This window comes from Cheilinus undulatus, linkage group 6 (genome assembly GCF_018320785.1).
Source record: "Cheilinus undulatus linkage group 6, ASM1832078v1, whole genome shotgun sequence".
NCBI lineage: Eukaryota > Metazoa > Chordata > Actinopteri > Labriformes > Labridae > Cheilinus > Cheilinus undulatus.
Genome location: NC_054870.1, coordinates 38,411,575 through 38,436,651, shown reverse-complemented (window position 1 = coordinate 38,436,651; position 25,077 = coordinate 38,411,575). Strand labels below are relative to the sequence as shown.

General features: G+C 41.0%; 1 protein-coding gene across 3 annotated transcripts in view; it reads left to right on the top strand.

The window, feature by feature from the left end:
* Positions 1 to 25,077, top strand: part of zgc:171482 (zinc finger protein) — a 109,820-nt gene that overhangs the window by 43,377 nt on the left and 41,366 nt on the right. For all 3 annotated transcript variants that reach the window (XM_041788911.1, XM_041788912.1, XM_041788910.1), the window contains one exon: positions 15,394 to 15,571. In XM_041788911.1, coding sequence (XP_041644845.1) covers positions 15,394 to 15,571 — 178 coding nt within the window. The remainder of the gene's footprint in view (positions 1 to 15,393; positions 15,572 to 25,077) is intronic.

Here is a 25,077-nt window from a genome sequence, read left to right as displayed (position 1 = left end):
CAGGGGACCACTGAAGCATGGCACAACTTGTGCCTCACTTCACAAACACTCACCCCAACCCCCTCCTAAACAATAAAAGCATGACAAAGCAGCTGTCCGAAACACCGGCAAACATCAAGTAGCTCAACACGGGGCAGTATCGTGCAACATAATGTTGAAAACTCATCCGGGCTTCGAGTTATTTTTCCTCACCACACCAGAGAGACATGGCAAGAGAGGTGTGTCTGTGCGTGAGGCACACCGCTGAAGTCACAACTTGAAGACGTACTCAACCCTCGGAGGCTTTAAACTCAAGTCAGACAGACTCGACATTTTACGAAGTCCCACAGTCTAAATGATGTTACATTCGAGTATCAATTAGCTTAATAATTCCTCCTGTAGATACTGTAGTTCCCTTTGGTTGCTTAAGGAGCCAGTACGTGTCTGCATTAACGTAGGGGTCTGATATGAGGCTGACAGACAGACAGCAAGGATAGAGGGAGATGAGGAGAGAACCGTTACAGTCAGGAATAGAACAATACATAATCAAACTGCATGGACTGTTACAGACTGAGAGAGTAAAGAAAAAATTAGGTAACAGGTTTACTTTTAACCATTTAACTTTAATGTTACTTTCTTATTAAGTTACTGTCACTCTCTGAGAGAACAGAAGGATTTCTTCAGTTACATTATAAACATCAGTTAGGATGTGATTACACACGTGGATGTGTCTTAAAATGTTGGAAATATCTGACTGTTACACTGGTTATAATTATTTTATATCAAGGTTATCCAAACAACCGCTCCTGAGCCAACTGTGGCCCTTTTCAATAAATTCAAGGTTATTTCTATTTAATTAGTGAACATTTGATTCATTTACATAAACAAGATACTCTTTTCTATGGTAAAATTAGTGGAAAGGTTAAAAAAAACAGAATTCCAAAAAATTAAAACGGAAAAAACAGAATCTGGCAAATAAAACGGATTTCATGGGGCCCTAGACATGGTACCCTAAACCATCACTATATGGCAGCAGCTGTGTGTCCAACTGTGTCTCTATCCTGTGTTCATTGTTGAATCTACCTTAAAAAACTTTTAAAACTCCTTAAAACTCAGAAATTTTGCCAATCTAAACCAATAAGGTCTTGGACGTACTCCTGATCTTGATGTGGAGCCTTTATTTGGATGTTTTATGTGTCGGCTTTCCACTTTCTGGCCACGATGACCTGCATTGTTCCTGCTCTGTGCTGAGTCTTTGGACTCACCTGTTGCTGCGGCCTGCATGGTGCTTTGTGTACGCAGCCCTCCACGGTGGATTTTGGCCTTAAACCGGGGTACTTGGAGTATCTCTAAAGTTTCCAGCACTTATCAACTTCGCTCCGTGGATTATTCCTGGATTATTCTGGGCGGTGACTGCCTGTGTTTTCATCTCTCAGCTGACTCTGGAGACGTGCATGACACCTTGGCCAGGTGCCTTTGGGACTAACTCCCACTTTTTTATCATAAGGATTATGTTGCTTCTGATTGTGTCTTGTCTGATCTACACTCATGAGGGGGAAGAACAGAATTGGGTGCGTGACTATAACAGTTTAACGCTCATGGCACACACCTCAACAATGACTGACGGCGGTGTGCGCGACTGGCGGAGGTGTTTGCTACCTGCTGCACACCTTACCACACACCAAACATCCTTAAAGAAACTCTTAAGCCTGCTCCTCCTAGATGAATACTTCGTGTCTGAACGCTCACCCCCCTGAACAAACTTAAAAATCACATTCACATTCAAAGATCAGTACGAACACTGCACATTATACACGCATGCTGAGATGCGTAATAACGCTTATGTTGTTGTTGTCTGGAAATGTGCAGCCAAATCCTGGACCTGTGGCTGACATGATAAATCTGGAAACTCCAAGTAACTTTAAAAATAGATCTGGACTTGGTTTTATCCATTTAAATGAAGCCTTTTCATTTAAATGGATGATATGGTTAGAATATGGGTTAAAACCACAGATGCTGATGTTCTTGATCTATTGGGGACTTGGTTAAGTAAATCTGTTCCTGACCATTATGGGTGGGTTATTGGATGGGTATAACATGTTTCGCACTGACCGCCGTACTAAACGTGAGGGAGTTGCGATATATATTAAAAACACGTTTCAGGTAACCGTAGTTTTATCTAAAACTGTTCCTAAGCAGTACAAGTTGCTTGTTTTAAATGTTGAATTCACAAAATGATGTATGATGACTATTGTGGGCTGCTACAGATCTCCCTCCGCACCTAAGGAAACACTGTCATCACTGTCCGAATCCTTGTCTTCTGTGCGTTATAATGAGCTGGTTGTGTTGGGGGATTTTAATTGGGACTGGCTGTCCCCGTCCTCTGATCATTTTAAATGTTTATGCATCTTTGCAAATTTAACTCAAATTATAGTCTCCTACGAGACCAAACCTGAAACAACCTGACAAATCTACTCTTATTGATTTAATCTTGACAAACGCTCCTCAGAAATTTAAAGCCACTGCTGTTTTTGCAAATGATGTCAGCGATCACTGCATAATTGCTACTGTGAGAAACACAAAGCTTCCAAAGCATACGCCATGTATTTCAATCAAGCAATATTTTAAACATTTCTGTGAGGAAGCATTTTTATATGATCTGTACTTATGTGACTGGGAGAAGGTATATTTGATTCCTGATCCTGACATGGCTTTCTCTTGTTTCAAATCATTATTTTTATCCTTTGTAAATAAGCATGCTCCTCTCAGGAAATTTAGGGTTAAAGGGCGTGACAACCCCTGGTTCTCAGATAAACTCTCTGATCTTGTTCATAAACGAAATGTTGCGTGGGCAGCTGCAAGAAAATCTAAATCTGAGTCAGACTGGACATGTTTTAGACAATTAAGAAATAAATGTACCCTTTTTTTCAAAGCCAAATCTGAGTTTTATGTAAATCAGATGACTGAAAATGCATCTTATCCCTCCAAGTTTTGGAGGACAGTAAAAGGCTTGTCCTCTGCTGCTTGACAAAATTTTGTCCTGCCCCAGATGATAAAGCTAGGAAATGAGACCCTAACAGACAAAAAGAAAATTCTAAATGTGTTAAATGAACACTTTGTGTCCTCTGGCCTGCTTTTTGAAAGCCAAAAACACCTGCATCTCCCTGAAACCTCTTCAAATTCTGAAGATGGGCCTCTTAATTTAGATTTAATTTAATTCCTTTTAATGTCAATGAAGCTTTTAATGAATTAAAAAATGTTGGATCTTAAGAAATCAGCTGGTCCTGATGGCCTAGACCCATATTTTTAAAAAAATTGCTGCTGAAATGGGAGTGCAGATGGTCAAGTGGTTTAAGGCGCTACCCATGTACGTAGGCGGCCCGGGTTTGAATCCAGCCTGTGGCCCTTTGCCTCATGTCTCTCCCCACTCTCTTCCCTGTTTCCAAGTCCATCCATTGTCCTTCCTCTATCAAATAAAGGCATGAAAAGGCCCAAAAATAAATCCTTAAAAAAAAAAAAAAAAAAAAAAAAAAAACCTGCTGAAATAGTTGCTGAGCCTTTGACTTAACCTGACATTGAAAAATGGTACAATACCAGAGATTTGGAAAGCTGCTTTTTTCACCCCAGTTTTGAAAGCTGGTGATCCCTCTAGCCCAAATAACTATAGACCAATTTCTAAACTGTCACTTTTAGCAAAAGTGCTTGAAGGGTTGATCTATAACCAGTTAAAAGGCTTTTTGTTACAAAATGGCATTTTAAACGAGCTGCAGTCTGGATTCAGAAGGAAACACAGTACAGTCACTGCTGCTACAAAGGTTTTAAATGATATCATAAATGCAATTGAATCTAAAGAACACTGTGTTGCACTTTTTCTAGATTTATTGAAGGCCTTTGATACCGTTAACCATGCTGTCGTATTACAGAAGCTGGCTGATACTGGGTTTTCTCCAGCAGCACTAAAATGGTTTGCAAATTATTTAAGTGGTAGAAGGCAAAGTGTTGAAGCTGATGGTCAGTTATCCAGCTTTTTAAATGTTCAAAATGGTGTTCCACAAGGATCCATATTGGGCCCAATTTTATTTATTATTTACATAAACAAGTTGTGTATGAATGTTACTGAGGCACAGTTTCATTAATATGTGATAGAGTATGATACAGTCATGTATGCATCGTCCTCTTCCTTAGAAAGTGCAACAAACAAACTACAGGCGGCCTTCAGTGTTGTCCAGAGAAACCTCTGTGACCTAAGACTCGTTCTGAATGCCAACAAGACCAAAATGATGCGCTTCTCAAGGTCTAAATCACAAGTTCAAGGCAGTGCTCAGATTTTTACCTTAAACAAAAAGGCAACTGAATGTGTTCAAACATATAAGTACCTTGGCTTTTTGTTACAAGAGAATCTGTCTTTTAACCATCATATTGATTGTCTAGTAAAGAAACTGAAGGTGAAATTGGGCTTCTTCTATCGAAACAAACGCTGTTTTTCTTTGGTTGTAAGAAAGAAACTCATTCAAGCAACATTTTTGTCTGTAATGGATTATGGTGATGTTCTTTACATGCATGCTACCTCATCCTCTCTGAAAATGTGAAAATGTTGGACTCAGTCTACCATGCTGCCTTGTGATTTATCACTGATCTGGGTTTTCGGACCCATCATTGTGTTTTATATGAGAAACTTGGTTGGTCGTCCTTATACAATAGAAGGATGGAACATTGGTATATCTTTCTTTATAAGGCTATTTTACATGAATTACCTTCTTATCTTTGTACTTTACTGACTCCAAAAGCTGTCAGTAGCTTTAATCTTTGTTCTCATGGACTCATCATGTATGAGATTCCTCGCACTCGCTCTGTCTTTGGTCAAAGAGCTTTTAATGTTTTTGCTCCATCGTCTTGGTCAGAGTTACAGGGTCATCTTAAACTTGAGCGTTGTGTTAGTTTAGGAGATTTCAAAGCTAGAATTAGGGAACATTTGACCAGTGTGTGCACATGTTTTTCAGTGGAAAGCTGCTGATTTGTTGATTGATGTAACCTTTGTTCTATGTCCTGTTCTAATGTCATATGTGTGAAATTTACCATGCTGCTGTCTTGGCCAGGACTCCCTTGTAAAAGAGATTTTTTTTATCTCAATGGGAATAAATCCTGGTTAAATAAAGGTTAAATAAATCACTGACAGTGGAAACTAAAAACAGCAGACTTCAGGTACCTTGGATTCTGTACCTCTCTGATCTTCCTCCAGACTCTGGGATCTTGATTTCCAAATGAAACCCACATTTTACTTTTAGCTACAAATAGGACGTTGGACCACGTAGCAACGGTCCAGATCTTTTTCTCCTTAGCCAAGGGGAGACACTGATGATGTCTGTGGTTCAGGAGTGGCTCGACACTACAAACACAACACTTGTAGTCCTCTTCCTGGACCCGACTGTGAGTGATGGCACCTTTCCTCACCATTTTTCGTTCCAGTCAACTTTCCATAAGTATACTTTGAAACAGCACTCTGAAAACTGCCCTTTCAGTAATGACCTTATGTGGCTTACCCTCCATGTAAAGGGCGTCAACGACTGTCCTCTGGTCAAGTCAGCAGTCTTCACCATGATATTTGTTGTGTGCACTGAACCAGAGTGAAAAAGCTTAGAAAACCTTTGCAAATTGGACTTTTCCACAATATTCTAATATTTTGAGTAACTGGATTTTTAATTTTCATGAGCTGTAAATAATCAGATTAAAACAAACAAAAAAAATCTTGAAATGTTTCACTTTGTTTGAGAATAATCTAAAACATGGAAATGTTACTTTCTGAAGTAAATCACAGGAAAAATCCACTTTTACTTGATATTTTAATTCTTTTCAGCATAAAGATTAACCCCTAGACTTATACTGGGTCCTTCCTCGGTACAACATGGCTGCACTAAAGCTTGACTGCGTGCCTCGCCGTCCCCCAATATCCACTGACTGCATTTTTTCAATGTACTAAACTTCCTTTCCTTGTACCATAAACGCAAAAAGAGAAATTGCCAGTTGTTTCTTTAAATTTGAAGTTCGTTTTGACTAGAAATACTTGTCCAGGAATCTGCGAACAAGTCATAACAAGGCTTTAAAAACTTATTACTGCTTTAAGTGGAAATGACTTCCTGTGCTGTTAATTGTGTGGCTTTTACTTGTGATCTGTGCCACTATCATCATAACAATGCCATTACTATCACTTCTATCAATGACATTATAACGTGTCATATCTATCTTGTGATATCTAGTCCCCAAATACATTATGAGAGTGCTTGTGAGAACACTGTGAGGGTGTTTTGGTGCATGAGAGTCTTTGCATGTTGAAAGTGCTTGTGTTATTGTATATAATTGTAGATATTGTGCCAGCTCTCCTTGAAAATGAGAAGTCATTCCATTAATATTCATTGAGGTACACCTTGTCATAACTGAGCACAGCAATCAAATCACTCACTCAACCTAACCCGACAGGATCTCAAATTCACTTCCTTTCATTGTTTATTACAAACTGTTGCTTCACTACTCAAACATTCTAGGCACAAAAAGGGTGGACCAGGTTTGAGGCATTGCTCTTCAACAGCTTTTCTCCATCACTAGGTCATTATTCTGTATTCAAGAAGTAAACAAACTTTTTGGAGCACTGCTTTGATTGAAAAGACTCCTCAGTTAGAGACACAACTATCCCTGTGGATTGAGAGCTCAATTATCAAACGGGTAGCTCGCATAAGTGGAAACTCCACATCACAGAAACAGATGGTACAATAAGAGTGACAGAGCTGCACAAAGATCGAAAGATAAGGACTGAACTGTGACTTCAAGACACTCAAGGGGATAGTTTAAATCATTCTTCCCTCTGGGGATACCTCCAAAAATAGGCTTCATCCTTTACACTGGTGAATAACAGATTTTATAGTAACTATTAGAACAGCTAGAAGTAACTATTTGTGATCATTTATCACATAACAATAGCAAACAACTGTGAAGAACTAGCAGAAATTGTGACGTTTTTCAGAGCTGAATAGAATAAAGCAGCATCACAGTAAAAATCTGTGCTCCTTAGATGCTTTGTAGGACGTCACATGTCTGTCTCAAAGATGCCTCTTTTCAGGTTTTATATCTTTTTTTTGGAGAGGACAGGACAGTTGACAGAGTAAGATGTCAGAGAGAGAGAAATGACGATAATGTGCTGTTTGTTTCCAAAGATCAACTTCCACATTTGGGACATGACCCAATCAACAGGCCTCCACTTTTGGCACCCTATTACAGTGGTCCCTAAAGTGGGGGCGGGGACTCTATGTGCTGTGATGAGACATCAGAATTTGAAATCATTTTAAATGCTATATTTTACCCGTTATTGTAAAAATTGATTCAAAATTAATTTAATTTAAAATAAGTCCATAGTTAATATGTGCTCCCAAAAACTATTTGCCCCTTCCTAGTTCTTATTTTCTGCATGTCACATTTAAAAATTTCAGATCGTCAAACAAATCTATAATTTCTCATTTTATTAAGGAAAAAAAAGCTATTCAAACCTACCTGGCCCCACGTGAAAAAGTAACCCCCCCAAACCGTGGTTTAATTGTGGTTAAACCAGGATTGGAAATATATTTTTTGGTAAGTTGAGTTCAGTTTCACTCGTCATACTGCAGCCTGATTATTGCTAGACCTGTTGAGTCAAGAACTCATTTAAATAGAAACTGTCAGACAAAGTAAAGAAGGCTTGAATAACTCAATAGGCAACACATCCAGGAGTCAAAGAAATTCAAGAACAGATGAGAAACAAGGTCACTTACAGCTATCGGTCTGAAAAGTGTTACAAAAGCCATTTCTAAGGCTTTGGGACCCTATTGAACCATGGTGAGAGCCATTATCCACAAATAGAGAAAACTTGGAAGAGTGGTGACTCATCCCAGGGGTGGCTGGCCTAACAAAATCACTCCAAGAGCGCAATGATGACTGATCTAAGAGGTCACAAAAGAACCCAGAACAACATTTAAACCACTGCAGGCCTCAGTTAAAAGTCAGTGGTCATGATTCAACAATAAGAAAGAGACAGGGAAAAAATAGCCCCCACTGGAGAGTTCCAGGAACAAAGTCACTGCTGACCCAAAAGAACACAAAGGCTCATCTCAGATTTGCCAAAAAAAAAAAAAAAAAAAACATCTTGATGATCCCCAAGACTTGTGGGAAAATATTCTGTGGACTGATGAGGCAACTTTTTAGAAGGTGTGTGCCCTGTTACATCTGGTGTTGAATGTTTTTTTTTTCTTTTTTTTTTTTTTTCCTGTGGTCTTTTCTTATTCTGCTTGACTTCACTGTTTCCTCAGAAAAAGTTATTTTCAACACCTCTATTTTGTTCTCCTTTAGTGAGGCTACACTGTTACCTGTATGGGTAAATCCCCAAGGCAAATTGACTGATAAACTGCTTAACCATAAATAGAAATTAAATATGATCAGGGTTGGTATTGGCCAGTTTCCCTCACTGATGATCTGTACTGGCTACAAAGAACCTGATCAGGGTCTCCTTCCTTACTAACAACTGGGGGAGACAAAAATTGGCTTAGCATGAAAGTCAGTGTGTCTCCATCACCCTTTAGCAGACAGAGAGAAATGTGTCACAGAAATCTCCCCCTGATGGAAATGATTTTTTATTCATTTGAATCATTTATATAAGTTCTTGACAGTCAATCCATCAAATTGAAGACGTTTTCTCTCATACATTCTGTGAGTGAGAACATTCAGAAAAAAAAAACATCACATCACATCACATCTATGCAGGGATGCTTTTGAATCTGAACGAGCTATACGCCCATTCGCAAATTTAGGTATTGGAACCAGCATCTGAAAGAAAAAAAAAGGCATCACAACATCTCTTGAGAAATACATCGTGTCACACTGAAGCAAAGAAAAATGATTTCATACCAGCTGAAAAGAAGAGGAAACTGAGTTACTGGTGGAGATAGAAGGGGGACTATGGGACAGTTCAGAGAAAGCCTTTAACATGATCACAGCGGGGACGGACACAGGGGAGGAGAGGAGGCGAGGCGCTGAGAGAGGGAGGAGGTGAGGGGGTGGTGAGGGCCTGCCAATACAGATAAATATTTCATCCCACTACACACAGAGTCACTGAGACTGATGCCCAGAGGGGGAGGGAGGAGGCAAGGAGGGAGAAGAAGAGAGGAAAATGGGCCGAGAGTGAACGCTGAAAGATAAAAAATACAAGAGAAGAGGAGAGGAGAGAAAAAAGGAGAGAGGGAGAGAAGAGAAAAAGGGAGTTAGGACAGCTGAGAGACATAGTGAAGCCTGGAAGGTAAAGGTGTCCTTAACTCTCACATCTACTGTCCGTGATGCTAACCGGGGCTGACACTAGACACACACATTTACTCAAATGCACACACAGATGTGTACAACACTCCCTCACACATTTAGATATGGTGTTGCAGACGTTTTTCTATTATTGTCCTCTCTCTCATCCAGACGGAGGTTTTTGCTTCTTCAACATGACTTGGCATCTGGGATGGAGAGAGTGCTGGTGTGAAAAGAGGGACAAAACGAAGAAAGAAAATCCACATAAAGGAAGAAATGTGCTAAAACAACAGCAAAAACAGCAGCACTAAGTTTAGATTTAGGTGGAGGTTCAATATTAGCAGCAAGGAGATAATAGAAACTTAGGAGATAGCAGAAAAAGTGTGAAACGGTGTGAATTATTTCTACTCTAGACAGAAGAGATTCTAATTTTATAGTGTCCAGGTTTCATATAGTGGTAAGTGGGCAGTTGAATGTTTGCCCTGTAATCATATTTGCAGAGGCAAATGCAAAATTCAAAGTTAAAGAACAAATAAACACTTTATTATATTATTTTTGGGGCCACTTTGGCTTTTTTTGATAAGACAGCTGAAGAGAAACAGAAAAGAGGAGGAGAGCGCATATGTACATGCATCAGACATGCACCAAGACCGGGAGATGATCCTGTAACCAGGGCATTGAGGACTACAGCCTCTGCTTTTAGGCACCTGCTCTATCCACTGTGCACAAGAATCTGAAGGCTGTTGGTGTCACATACAGCCACATGAGGTAACATTAAAGCTTAAATATGTGATTATCAGAGTAAATATCCTAGACATGTTGCACGTTAGCACCAGTCTCCAAAACCAAAACATATTTGGCCTTTCAGCACACCACTTCCCCTCCTCACCTCACTCTCTCTCCCCACCACACACTCTTCGATTAAGTGGAACCATTTGTAGGACTGATCTCCACTCAGATATGCAGCCCAAAGTTGATTCAGTTCTTATCACCTTATTCTGGAAAGTCTGTTGGTTCTTCTTGAATTTTAAGCCGTGCAGTGAAACACCATCACTTTCTCTCTAACAGCTTCCCTATATCTGGACTCTTTCTCACCACATGATGGCAGGGCTAACAGCTGGAAAGAGAGGGGTTCAGGAAAATGAAACATGTTTGAGTCTATAAGTAACACAAACAACATGGAGGTGGTGCCGTCCCAGCCTTTCCTGTTTGAACACAGAGCTAAAGACAACAAGCCTAGAGGAAGATTGACAGGATTCTCTTAAAGAGTGAAGTCAAACTTCACTTAAATGCATGACTTACTGATATATTAGCATTCAATTTGAAATATGAATCACCCCAGTATAAAAGCCACTGTCTGCTTTTTGGACTATCCCTAAAGTCAGGAGTTCAATTTGCAATTTTGAGCCATCTCTGTATTAGTTGTAGTGGAAAGTCAGCTCAGACTGTCTGACTGAATCGTTTACAACAGGGGACCACTTGTGCTCACACTGCACAAGGGGAGTCAGGACGGTCTGTGACAAATGTCAATGAAGTGTCCTTTTAAAAGTCACACATAGAGATTGAAGCAATAACTACCGTCTTCACACTTCAAACCATCATAAAAAGTGACCAAACTGCTCTCGCTATCCCTCTCACATGCACATTAACATCATTGCCAGCAAGCACAACTAGCAGTGAAATAATAAATATTCTGTGTCAACTTAAGATCCACGCATAGGGTATCTATTTCCTGCTTGTTTATTACTGCTGTCTTTGTTGTTTTAACATCCTGTCTGACAGTTTACAAAGAAAAAAGAGGTCTCAAAGTTGGAGATTCTGCTTGTGGCTTTGCTCTCACTGGAAGTGTGGGCCTATGTACAACCAAAATATCAAACACACCAGTCAGGAGAAGCTGGTCGAGCGGTGGTTAGCCGGGATGTCGCACTGTACATTGCACAAACAAACGACACATGACCAGGCTGAGAGCCAACCTGACTTTGAAGTGAGTCATACAACTCGAAAACTGAGCCTGAATTGGCTGAAAATTGCAAAGTTTATGCTAGGATGTATCACAGTATGTTGTGAGCTGTAAAATGGCTGCTTGCAATGGGAGCCTGTTTTCAGTCATGTCAGTCTGGTGATGGTGGCACCTGCATGCACCTGTGACCATGACTGCGCATGTCTCAGCATTTTATTCTAGTATATTGGTTGCCTTGGTGAATGGGGTCAACCACATTTTCAGATAAAGACAAAGGTTTTAAAAGTGCATCTTTCTTTAACATACTTTAAAATCAGGTGTATATTTAATAATATTTAATATCTACTTTACTATTAGTGTAACACTCCCACAATATTTCCTCTCATCTTTGACCACAAAACAGACCTGAGTTTGTCTAACAGGTCACATCTTCAGCTCAATAAATCTCTTTTCTAAATCTGCCTTTAGGTGTGCTAAATGCCAACATTACACTTTCTGGACACAACAGATAAACATCTGCTGGCATCAGTCCATGTCACATTTTTTTGTTGGTGGCCAATGTTTTTCAAAAGGGCTGATCAGTTGATGGTGTCGTATAACTGATTCAATGTCAGTGACAAGTGGCAAAAAAGAAAGTGGGGCACTGGTGTAACTCGGCTGGTAAAGCGGGCACCCCATATATAGAGGCTGCAGTCCTTAATGCAACAGCGACAGGTTAGACTGCCAACTCCATCTCTTTTATGCTTGTCTCCCCCACACTGTCCTTGCCATTTTTTCTTGTCACCACTTCAGAGATACTATCAATTAAAGGCAAAAGGCCAAAAAGAAAAAAGTCAATAAATGAGCAAAACACAGGAACAACATCCTGGAGACTGAGATCCAAGTCCTGTGTAAAATCAAAGGTGAACATTATCATACTTTTAATAGAATCCCTAAATTGCCACTCTTCAACATGTAGTTTTTTGTGTGTTAACCTGTCACATAAACCACAGGGAACAAAATACTTCACCTTTGTGGAAGAAACAAAAAGTTATGTGATAAAGCCTTGGTAGTTGGCTTTTTTGAAAATGCGTTTGATAAACCTGTAATAATATCAAAACTGGGACAAAAAAAGGACATGATAGACTAGACAGAATGCGACTAACAGTCAGTGTATTTACATTAAAAGATGAGCTACTGTTGTTCATAGCATCCTGGACCAGAGGACTCATAAATTCAGATTGCAGATTGACAGAGAAATAGATTAGACTACAGGCTTACTTCCATGTATTTCATACATACTCTTCGCTTTATTACTCTAGGCTTACCAATTCAGCAGGTAGTCTATTGATTCACGACTGCTGGAAGGGCATGAGTTTGTTCCCAGCTCCAGTTGATATGTCCTTGGGCAAGCCCAATTTACTACTGATGCTGTGTCAGTGGTGCATGAATGTGTAAGAAAGAATGGGATAAGTGAATACTGATAGCCACTCTACACTGCAGACTATGCCGTCATTGTGTGACTGTGGAGTAAATGGGTGTACAAAACCCGGTTAGTGGTCAGACCACTAAAAAAGTGCTATACAAGCTCAAGCTCACTTACCATTTCACAATTCACTTTTTGCAAAAATGCAATGAACTCAATGCCTCTAGCATGTGGTGATATCTGAAGGCAGACAACATCGCAATTTCTGCTATAGTTAGCTTCTATGCTCATCAACTTCCAGGTCAAAGTCTAGCACAAACACTGTAAAGCAGGGGTGTCAAACTTGCAGCCCACAGACCACTTCCAGGCTGCCAGCAGGTGTCATCCGGCCCGCAAGACGTTTGGGGAAAAAGATGGCAATTAAAATATATATATATTTTTTTAAATATTTACTAACTTCAGGTGTTTGAAAAAATGTTTACTCATTTATCCTGATCTATCAATAATCATAGCAAGGAATGTCCATAATTAGATGCAATAAATGAGTTAAATATGGTCCATTGAACCCTCTATGGGGGGATGTCAGGGAGTTTCAAAAAGAACGTATATGCAGAAGAACGCCTGTAGGGGCTCAGACATGTGCTTAAAAGTCAAGTTTTCAATCAGTAGGTGAGGGTTTGTCGTTCTATGAGCAGTACAATAGCGCAGCAGTCCAGGATAAATCTCTATATCCTGGACTGCTGGGGATTTATATGGCAAAATGAATCTTTTCTAATGTTAGCAAAGATGCTAACAACAACACGGGATCAAGCCATAACGTCAAGCCACACCGGCGCAGTCCAGCAGACCTCAAAATGACAACATCTAAGCTAACTAATGCGATCGCCAATGGATCGCCAGAGACTGCAGACCATCGACATCACTGACAACAAGGGGCATCAAGACATCATCCGGGTCGCCTCGGATGACCCATACCACAGAACACCTACAAGAACTGTGGAGCAGCTTGCCCGAGCTACATTCATCACACTGACGAGAAACCGCTGGACATCAGTCAGCGCTTTCAGCTACCTCAGGGTAACAGCACACCTGATCATTCACTTTACAGAAGAAGTTATTTTGTACCTGATGTGTTTGTCTGAGCAATTGGACTTCAGTTACACTAAGCAATTATGTTGTTAAACATCTGGATCAAAGCCACATTTGGAGACAGTGGAGAATGTGCAGAACACTTAGTTCAGTTTGGTGCAGCTGAGAAAATCAACATCATTTGTGATAACTGGGTGTGTTACACCGTGCCCTTATTCGATGTGATGTGTGAGCATCAGCGACAAAATCAGCTATATTACATTGATTCTAACTGTAGTACCCTGATGGTTTGCCGATGATGCAGTGCAAATCAGTGCGATGCAGCTTGTTGTTTTCCCAAGTTGCCCCCTTTGCATTTTCCTCTGTCACTTGCATTGAGATGGGTGGGAACAAGGAAAGAGGTAAATGATACAACATAAGGAGTGTCAGATGGAATATTTCCTTGATTTTCTTTCACTTCCTTGCTTGCTAGCTTGTTTTACACAGTAAAGAGAGGTAAGCATTAACAATATATATCTTTGTTTCAAATGTATTGTCCAGTGACATGGACACAAAACTATTGTGCTCAAAGCTGTTAAAGGTTGGTCAGTACAAAGCACCACATTTTACATAAAATGGACAGTTTTTATTTTTTGAACAAAGTAAAGCTGGAATTCACAGAGCAACAAGCATGCATTGCTGTGTGATGTTATACAACATCTGACGATGGCATGCTCTAAGGAAACTCAGGCCAAAGTGTTAACATGCATTTTAAAAGTCCGGTTTACTTGAACTAAGGCAGTAATTCAGCTGCTTCTAGCTGCATGGAAGCATCCTGAGCTTGTCCACTTCTGCATGCAGATCTTTGCCCTCCAGTGACCTGTTGTGTAGCTGTAAATTACCACGCCTAAACAGAGTTTCTGTAATATTATTTCTCTATTTCTCTGGTTTTCCCATTTTTAAACATCTTGTGCCTGTTGAGGGCAAGGTTAGACACTAAATACAATGTTTGCACCAACCATTACTGACAATTTTGGAGTGTTCATAAAAAAATGACCTGAATTGTAATAATTTTCCTGCTGCCTAATATTTTGGTTTGGTTTTTCTGTGCTGATGTGCCAAAACAGAGCAAAAAGAAGAGAGGGGGAGAAATGTTGCATACACTTAGTGTGTGTGTAGTGCTGTATTTGCATCTGTAAGTGTGTGTGTTTGTATATTTGTGTCTATCAGGCGGCTGGTTGTCTGTGTTTGTGTTCCCTCTCCACCCCATCATTAGTAATGAACCAGCAGTGGTGAAAGGGCCAAGCCACAGCCTCAGCCCAGAGAGACAGATGAATATTTGATCAGCCTTCTCTTTGCTTTTGTGTGCGAGTGTGTGCCTGCGTGTGCAGTGTGTGTGAGGCAGAGTAAAAGACAAAGCTCAGGGGTCAGTGCAAAGTGTACATCTTTCTATTTTTCATCTCACTCTGCCTCTTTTCTCTCCTTTTCTCACCTTTGCCTCTCCCTGTCTCTCTTTTCACACTGTTCCTTCTTCACCTCCACTAATCTCTTCTCCTCTCTCACCTCCCTCACCCTCTCTCCCACTGTGATCCATTTTTCTCTCATAATACCTCTCATCTTTCCATCCTCCACTCTCTTTTTAACCATCCCTCTCTCTCCCCTCCTCCTGCAGGACTGTGCAGAGACAGAGGTGGACAGGAACAAGTGCTGTACCTTGTGTAACATGTTCTTCACCTCGGCCATTGTGGCCCAGTCGCACTACCAGGGAAAAACCCACGCTAAGAGAGTTCGCCTGGTGCTGGGGGAGCCGCCCAACCTGCCCTCAGCCATGACCAGTCCAGCAAACACAGGTATAACCCACATCTTCTACGCTTGATGCTGACTGCAAAAACATCAAACACCCATATCAAACACATGCTGAAGGAGCCATGAATTAAGTGAGGTAATATGCATAAGGAAGGGTTTGCTATAGCAGAAAAAACTTTGACAGTAAAGCAGACGGGTCTGATTACAGCCTGAGGGAGAACAGGACAAATCACAGCAGCTGACTGGGGCTTCCTGTATCCTAATTGTAACAGTCTGTTTACGTTGTCTTCATTAACTAGTCCATAAATGCTGTCACAGAAAACACTATCTTTTATGCTCTCTTTTTCTTATGTTTGGGGGACTTTCTCACTCTTACATCTCTTTAAGGACAGGGTCATAAAAACTCAATTATAGTGTTTACTATCCACCACTGGAATTGTACTTTTTATGGTAATTAAGCATAATTAACAGAGTTCAATTTACAAAACAATCTTGTCAAGAATAATTTTTTAATGCAGAACAATATTACAGGGTGTATCTATTTTATCAGACCCCGGCAGAAAAGGTTAACTTGCAAATCGCTCATATAATTCACAGCATTCTGGTGGTGCCATGACAAAGAGCTCATCCACTGGGTCTGCTCCTGAAGCAGAATAGAGCACAACTCAGTTCAGCTCAGTACACAGTAGCTGGATCAACTTCATAAGGGAATAAATCATACTAATTGAAAGTTGCTTTGTCTCAGGTAGATTTGTCACAATACTAGAATTTAGATTTTTACAAGAATGCTTCTGGACAACACACATGGTGACAAATAATCGCTGGTTTTCCAGTTTCGTTTGCATCATGTGTGGTGTAGAACCAGAGGGTCAACGCAGCACACTACCTACCAACAGATTCTGTTCACCCACTATCAGAGCCTCAGTCTGGTATTGTCTATAAAAAAGGCCAAATCTCACAGTTGCAATTTGGTTCCAATTCAGCTCCCAGGTCGTCTGTGGTCTGTTTTACAGTATATGCTGTTAAGCACTTGTTGCCACAAATCAGGCTCCATTTCTGATGTCCATCTCACTTCACGCTTCCTGTTTACCAGCACCACCTATGGCACTGCTGTTTACTATCATTACCATGGCTGTGTTTTTGTTTTACTTCCTCCTTCAGTCAGCCTGCTTCCCACTTGGCTATTCCTCCACGCCACAAGTCTGCCCGTGTCTGCTTGGCTGTCGTCAGTGCTCACCACTAACAACAGGAGTTGATATTTACTTCATTTGCTTCATGCTTTGAAGTAACCATACAGTGATTAGATAAACTATTAGCAGTCTGTACTTGCTACTTAACCTTAGAACTAGCTGAATGGTCCTGTGTTTGTCTTCTTGTACAATGACTAAAGCATGCTGGAAGCAAGCTTTGCTGAAAACTGACTGTACATATTACTGTGAAATTACAAAGACTGACTAGAAAAGGAGTGATTTGCTCAAGAGTGATTGGGTGTGAATAGAATGCATGGAGCAGTCAGGGTTTGGCAATAAAAACCACCACCTTAGTGTTCACTTTTCATATCATTTTTTCCCCAGTGACAGTGGAGCACACCCACATTAAAAATGCAGTAGTTCAGTTTTAGGACCATAGCTGATTGACAAGTTATTAATACGCCATAAAAAAAAGATATTTTGTATGTGGGATTTACTGATCCTGTAGTAGGAGCAGATTCAGCAGCACGCTGACTTGCTGCATTACAAGGGCACCATTGGACTGACCCATGGTGGTCACAGATGTGCTCTAAGACCTCTGGTCCACAGCTCCTAAACAGGCTGTCAGCACCCAGGTAAGGGGCAGGTTTATTTGCCTGTGGTGTTGAGGTTCATGTTAATGTCCACATACACAAAGGAGAATCTTTTCTGATAGATTGAATCACTTGCACAACCATGTGTGCAGAATAGAAAAGGTCTGCTTGACTGTGTGAGTTTGGTGGGACACAGGGATGACCGCCATATTCCAGTCAGTCAAATGATGGTCAGCCTTCAACAGCATCTGTTCTGATTAAGACAATCACTGCTTGGAAAAGTAAACAAGCTGAGGTCACCCTCCAGAAAGCCATTTCTTGTGACTGAATTTATCAGGATTATCAGACAAAACAGATGTAGCATCTGACTAAGCCTTAATACAAGTGATACGTTCAAGAATTGCATTTTCATTTTATATGTACTGTACTGATAACAAAGAATCTTTAAAGAATTTTAAATGAACACTTCACAGCATTAGTTCTTATCGGTAAAGGCCAATGGTAATCCTTTTGCTGAGACTGCTTATAGAGCAGTGCTACAATATTAAAGGTTGCAGAGCTGACAATGCAAATACAACTGAAGATTCCACCGATCTGATAGCATAAAAGAAACTTGTATACTTACACCAATCAGTCATTATATGATCACAATAATCTAAGACCAAAACAAACAACAGCTCCTCTGGAAATTTGACTTTTTTGAGGCGGTTACATTTTCAGCATTTGTTGACAAGGTCAGAAAGGTGATTTTTCTGTTATGTACTTAGAACTGAAGTCATAGTGGGTGGTGTTGGAGTAGTTGAGTTCATTAAATTGATGTGAGTTCTTGATAATCTGCCCACTCCCATCAGCATGAGGAGAATAATGAAGAATTGATGTCTGAGCTTTGCAACAGTGTAATCTAGGCTAGAACTGGTGTGTTGGAATGAATCAGATTCCCCTCCTGACCACCTTCTTCTTGTTAAGGTTAATCTCATTCCTTCTGGCTGCTGTTGCAGAATGCCTCAAACCAAAACAAAGCATGTCAGAGGTCCATTTACCCCTATTGCTTTTTAAAAGCTTTAATTTACTGGTCTAACTTTGCTGTTCTAGTTTTAATGTGTATGGGAATTGACAGATTTTTAGATAACAGTTTTAGATTGTATACATTTATTTGTTGACGATTTATTCACCTATTATATATCTTGTTTGATTATTTGTTGTCTCTTCTTATATTACCTACTACACAGCACTTTGACTTAATGCACTTTTATGTGCTGTGTCTGAACTGTTTCAGCCCCTGGCTCAGCGTGGGTGAAGTACCTCTATTTTTCACTTGAGCAGTGGACTCTGTATCTCTGTATTTGATGTTGTTTTTGCACAACAATTGTGTCTTATGTCTCCAGCAAATACAATGTTCTCTGGAATAATAATAAAGTCAGAGTTGATGTTTAAGATGGCATAGGTGGTACTAAGGTTATGACTGACTAGTGTATTTTAGGGATGCGTAGATACTGATACCAGAATTGGGTACTGGCTCAGATACCAAGCCTACGTAATCGTACTTGTACTCACAAAAACACTGCAGATACTGTACTCTGTGTCACTTTAAAGGATTCTTCACTATTGGGAGATAGGGCTAATGGCAGAGGTCTGCGCTCTCAGAGTGCTTTTCTAGTTTTTTTTTTTTTTGTTTTTACTAGTTTTTGCCTCTTTTGTCCTGCTTTTTGCTATTTGCAATTTTCCCCCTTTTGCCATTTTTTTGCCACTTTTTGCCCATTTAAGCTGCCTTTGCCGTTGAATGCAACTTTTTCCCCCCTTTTGCCACTCTTGCTGCTTTTGCCCATTTAAGTCATTCTTCACTAATTTATGCTACGTTTTTACAGCTTTTTTTTTTTTTTTACATTTTGCCACTTGTAACTCATTTTTTGTCATCTATTTTGCCACTTTTTCTCCCCATTTTTGCCATTTTTACCCTGTTTTTGAAATTTTATGCTTATTTGGCCCCTTTTCATCCATTTTTTTGCCACTTTTTGACCATTTTTGCCACTTAAGCCTATTTTTTATTGCCACTTTAACTAATTTGCTCTCCATTTCACCACTTAGATTGTGGCTCTTGCAAAGTTATTTTTCAACAGTTTGGCTCTTTGGTTGAGCAGGGTTGAGTAACACTGCTTTAAAGCATGATTCAAAGCTGCAACTATGTCTGCAGATTGGCAGTAATTTTACATAAATAAGGATGAAAAAGGAGTAGAGGAGAGTGAAAACTATGCCCTGATAAACTGTCAAGAGGAGGGATGATGAAAATAAAACAAGCTCTTAAAATAATTCAGTAACAGTTATGGTATTATTCAGTGCCCGTATTTGTACTTGGTATTGGAGAACACCCAAATGTCAGTTCTTGAACTTAAACTTAAATGCAATATGTCACCATCAGCTCAAAAGGACTGCAGTAAGCCAAAACACAGGATAATATTATGTCAGAGGACTATCTGGGTCCCCTACGTGTACCAAAAAGAAGGACAACATTTACAAACTCATCACTTCTATTAAGTCTTCTAGGGAAAAATTGACCAACCAGAAGATGATATTTCTAAACTTAGCAAAGCCAGTGAATTGGCCAGATACCGTATCTGTCATCAGGCAAATCCATCTTGCAAATCTTTGATCTGGAATGACTGTTCCTGGATGAGAAAGTATGGACCTATCTGCATGTTTGAGAAGAATAAGCTGGTAGCTCTGGGCGTGGTTTAGCTGCACTGCAATCCAGTGAATAATTGCGACAGTTGTAGCAATTAGCTCACATATAATATAGTTGCACTTTTTTAAAATCAAAACTGGACAACATTTCTTTAATAAAAGTGAAGCAAGAATTGCATGAAAAGTTTTTTTTCTTGGTAGAGGAAATGTTTTCTCTCTTCTCCTGACCAGCTTCATGAGTTAGTCTCACCAACTGATTCCCCCTCTAGTCAGCCATGATCCCGTATCAAGTTCACTCTTGAGCTGCACAGGCCATCTATGTCATATTTTTCTTTGCTCTGATTGGCCTGTAATGAATGAGACAGTTTCACCAGTCACCTTCCAAGATTTTTTTTCAAAGGTTCTACCCTACCCTACGGGTACTCACTGAGCGCTTTGGGGAATTCAATAGAGGGTTGCTTGCAGCTTATGTTGACTTCCAGCAGGCATTCGACTAAGTAAGTAGAGATGCCCTCTGGAGGATTCTGGAGCTCCACGGGATCCCCCATTCGCTCATCCAGCTGATGTCTGCCCTATATTCTGGTACAGAGAGTGCTGTGAACTGTGGTGGCTCCACCTCTGTCTTCTTCCCAGTTGATCCTGGGGTGAGGCAGGGGTGATTCTTAGCCCCTACACTCTTCAATACCTGTATGGACTGGATAATGGGGCAGGTAACAGGGGCAGCAAACTGTGGAGTATCATTTGGCAATGTCCAGATCACTGATCTGGATTTTGCTGGTGATGCTTTGATCCTTGACTATAGATGTCCTTGTGGGGGCTCTTAACTTGCTAGGTGAGGAGGTTGAAGTGTTGGCAATGCACGTCTTCTGGGCCAAAATAAAGATCCAGGCATTAAGAGCTGTCTTGAATGCTGCCATCGTATCTGTGTCTGTGAACAGTAAGAGCGTAAGTTGTGGAGCAGTTCACCTACCTTGGCAGCATAATTCATTAAACCACTGACTGCAAGACTGAGCTCAACCGCAGACCTGGACTCACAAATGGTATGAGAAGTTTGCTGAGCAAGACAGTGTGGTGTTCCTGGTATCTAAGGCATGCAGATGAAAGTCAGTCTTACCATAAGAGATCCTTCCAGTCTTACTATAGTCTTTTGAGGCCTGGACATTGAGTGACAGCCAGTGGTGCAGACTGGACTCCTTTGTGACAACTTCTCTTCAGTGCATCTTTGGGATTTGTGGGCAAGACTGTGTGTCTGATGTAGACATGCTCTGGAGAGTGAAGATGTGAAGGCTCAGCTACCAGATCCGAGAACTGCGGTTGTTCTTTTTTACGTGCATCTGGCATGCTTTCCTGGACCTGATCCAGCTCATCAAAAGCTGGGTGCCCAGCACCGTGTGGGCCACGGGGGGACCGCGTGCATCATGGGGGTGGGGCAGCTGGAAGGGATACCTGGAGAGATGGGGCTTGGGCCTGGATGTTGGCCATCAGGAGGTCGGAGCAGTACCGGACCAAGGTTGATGCGGTAACGTGTGGAACTGGCATATGCTCCCATACCTGACCTGACCCTTCCCAAACAGACTGGAGGCGCTTGCCCAGATGAATATGAAACATATCCTTAGAATTGGATTTGTGAACAGTATATTTGGGGTCAGGGTTAGGTTAGGCATTTTTAACAATTATACTGAACTGCAAGGTAAAGTCCTTAATGAATCCCACACAGATTCAAACCAGGCCTTGCAAGGCTTATTTGGCTTAATATTCAGCAAACTGACTCACTACATGACAGTATGTCTGGATTACACAGGTCTCCTATTTTCCTGCAGAGACACGTCTCACTGCCTATTTTTTGTAGTCTTAAAGGTTCATTTTATCGATTTGGAACCTTATAAAAACTGAGGTCAGGGTCTTTACCCCTTCTCCTGTTGGCTGTGCTCCCTTAGACACAGAGGCTTTTAGACATTTTTCTGTTGATTGCTGGCAAATGGAAGGAACAAGGAGGCACTGTCACACAACATAAAGTCAGCAAAGAGCCAAGAGTTTTATTTTCCTCTGGAAGGGGAGGGCTTAATAGCACACTATCTTTCTGGCAATATTTTGCAATAAATTGCATCATAAATTTACATCCTAACTCATATCATATCCCCAGATACTATAAAATACAAAGTTCTACCATATCTTCTCGAGCATGCTTTGCAGTAATTTCAGAGTGGACACAGCAGGTATAGCACAGCCAAAGACATCAAGGGAACAGAGGCTGGATTTTGGAAACAAAGAGAATAGAGTATTAAACAGATTATTTGAGAGAGTTGGTCTTTGTCTGCCTGCCTCCAGGTCAGTCTGGAAAGTGAAAGCTTGATGCATGCAATCTAGCAGTTTTCTGATAATAAACTGGCACTTTTCAGGTCAACTCTTCAGCACTGTCTGATCAATACCTCTATTGGATTCCAATCTAGATGTTTGCACACACAGCCCGCACTCAATGATGACTGAAGTAATTAATATGGTTGTAAAGCATGCTCTCACCTCGGCTCGCGTGCATCGGAGTAATCCAGACATCCACATTTTGCGGCGTGTATCACTGAACCAAGAATATTTTTAGTTCAAAGCACATCTTCTATCTGGAGTGGATTTGGAAAGCTTTAGTCATGCTTCAGTCAAAATGTCTAGCCTGGATATCAGAGGGGAAAAAAAGGGTCTGGAAATGCTAACATGCCAGAGGCTAGAGAAGTGAAACTTTGAAGGTGAAGTGAACAGACCGACTTCAAGTTATCAAGACCCTCTGATTAATAATTCTCCTTAACAAATTAAGACATCCGCAAAAAGATTTTACTTTATTCTCATGATTGTTTAAGATTATTTTTTTTTTCTGTCAGTGCTGGTGAGTCGTCCCCAGGGGAGCTTGACTTAATGTGATTCAAATTGGATTCAAAGTGAAAATTCAAAGAGCTATAAACACGCAATCGCAACAAAATGGCAGTGTTATAATCAAGCCCTTGAGTGACTTTTGCTAAACTTTGGCCTACTTTTTTAGGAAAGTGTCACTTCTGAACAGTGCTTGCTGTGTAGTTTGGGCGTTTTTGTGACAGTGGGACCTTGAGGAAAAGAAACAAGAGGATGAGAGTGGGGATGAGAGAGGAAGAGTGACCTGGGAGAGAAGAAAAAGATTTCAGGAGTGATTAAAGTCAAAAGTAGCTTTCACGATCACTCGGAGATGAGAGCTCCACAGAAGATGCACAGCAAATCTGACAGGCTAGTGTGCACATGGGCGCGGGAACACACAAAAGCAGGATGACTGATGCCTGCACGTTTGCACACTTGCATCGAAGAACACATGGAGCGTAGACACAAATATAAACACACACATTGCACAAAAGAGAAGAGACAGAAAGCAAAGGCCATACATGTTGGTGGAAGCCCCCTGAGAGGCTGAGAGCAAAGATTGTACCTGTGAAGCTTCCTCCTCTAGCACACATACACAGAAATGTGCACGCAGAGCTCTGCCCCGCTCTGTGAAAAACACTTACTTCTGCTCTAGTGTGCAGGGATTACAGTCATGGGAAAAGAAAGGGTGGGAAAACAAGTGGAGGAGGAAGAATATATCGGAGGATCTCTCCCTGTTGCTGCCCAGCACGTGCTGCTCCAAAGAGCTGCCAGAGTGCACAAGCTTCACTCATGCAAGGACACACAAACGAGTGCAACACCAGAGATTTTAGCACGGCCTTGTCTTTGAGATTAAAAGCAGAGTGATTCGGAGAGTTGCAGGGCAGCTTTCGTAAGTGAGATGATATTGTGGTGAAGACAAATGCTAGTAAAGGGGAATATGAGTAGGTGTGGTTGGTGAGAGGAGCAGACACAGCCATAGATACTGTAACTATGTGAACAGAGCCCAAAGACACATCAAGGTAGGAGCAACCAATCAGCTCACAGGCCTGGGAGTCAACACAGGCAAACAAAATCACACTAAAACTTAACACACTTCACACTCGTGGTCACTGGTCAACATTGCATGCATTCTCTTTATGCGCTGTAAATGAGCTGATGTTTGTTGTGAAAGAGGTTACTCATTCTGGCTTTAAAGCATGTGCAAGTGGGGTTTTACTGGTGATTTAAAATGTTTAACATGTAAGTGTTGGAGCAGTGTAGTCACTCTAGAGCAGTGATACTTGACCCACGGCTCTCCAGCCACATGTGGCTCTTAAATGACCAGCTATGGTTTTTTTTAAGGCTTACTTGGCAAAAATAATCCTGTAAAACTTTTAAACAGGGAAACACTGTCGTCAGTAAAGATTTGTTGCAAGTCACATCAGTATTATGTAATGAGTGTTTCTTCACATAAACTTAGCACAAAAAGTAAGTAAATTTGTGACTGGTATATTATTTCTTTGTTGTAACAATGCTTCTTTGCAATAAATCTTATACCGTTGGAAAGCCTGTTTATTTCCCTTTTAAATGGTGCCACATTTGTACGGAACATGCATTTGTGGGATGAGCAGCAGAGCTGAGTATGTGGGTTGCACACATCAAGTATTTGCCATATCTTCTCTGCCAGTGCCAAACAGCTTATTTTGCTGTTGCTATTGACTCTTGTTTTGAGCTTATGGTACCCCCAGGTGCTACCAATCAGGTGCCTCATTGGGCTTGACTGATCTGGATAGGGCCCATCGGCTGGGCAACTTTAAGCTGGTGTTCTGCAAAACCAATTTCCAGCATTGTTTGGAGTGAACCCTAGTACCATCTCCAAACTGAAGGCCAAGTTCCACATCCCAAGAAGACCCCCCCCCCCATTCCTCACCCTGTCATCACTTAGGTACCGTAGGCTGTCTTCTACAGATTTGCAATTAAGGTTTGCAGGACGATATGGCTGATGGCTCTCTGCCCAGATAATCCAAAATAGACTGCACGCAGCCAATCTCCGGTCTCATAGGGCTGCCAGGAGGCCTGCCATGACTGCCTTTCACCGTCAGGCCCATTTGCGCTGGTGTTGGCAGCACATGCACTTGAACCTAAACATGTGGAGGGAACAATATGCTGAGACTACCAGAATTTAGGAGTGAAGAGGATGGAATGGCCTGCCAGCAGTCCTAACCTCGA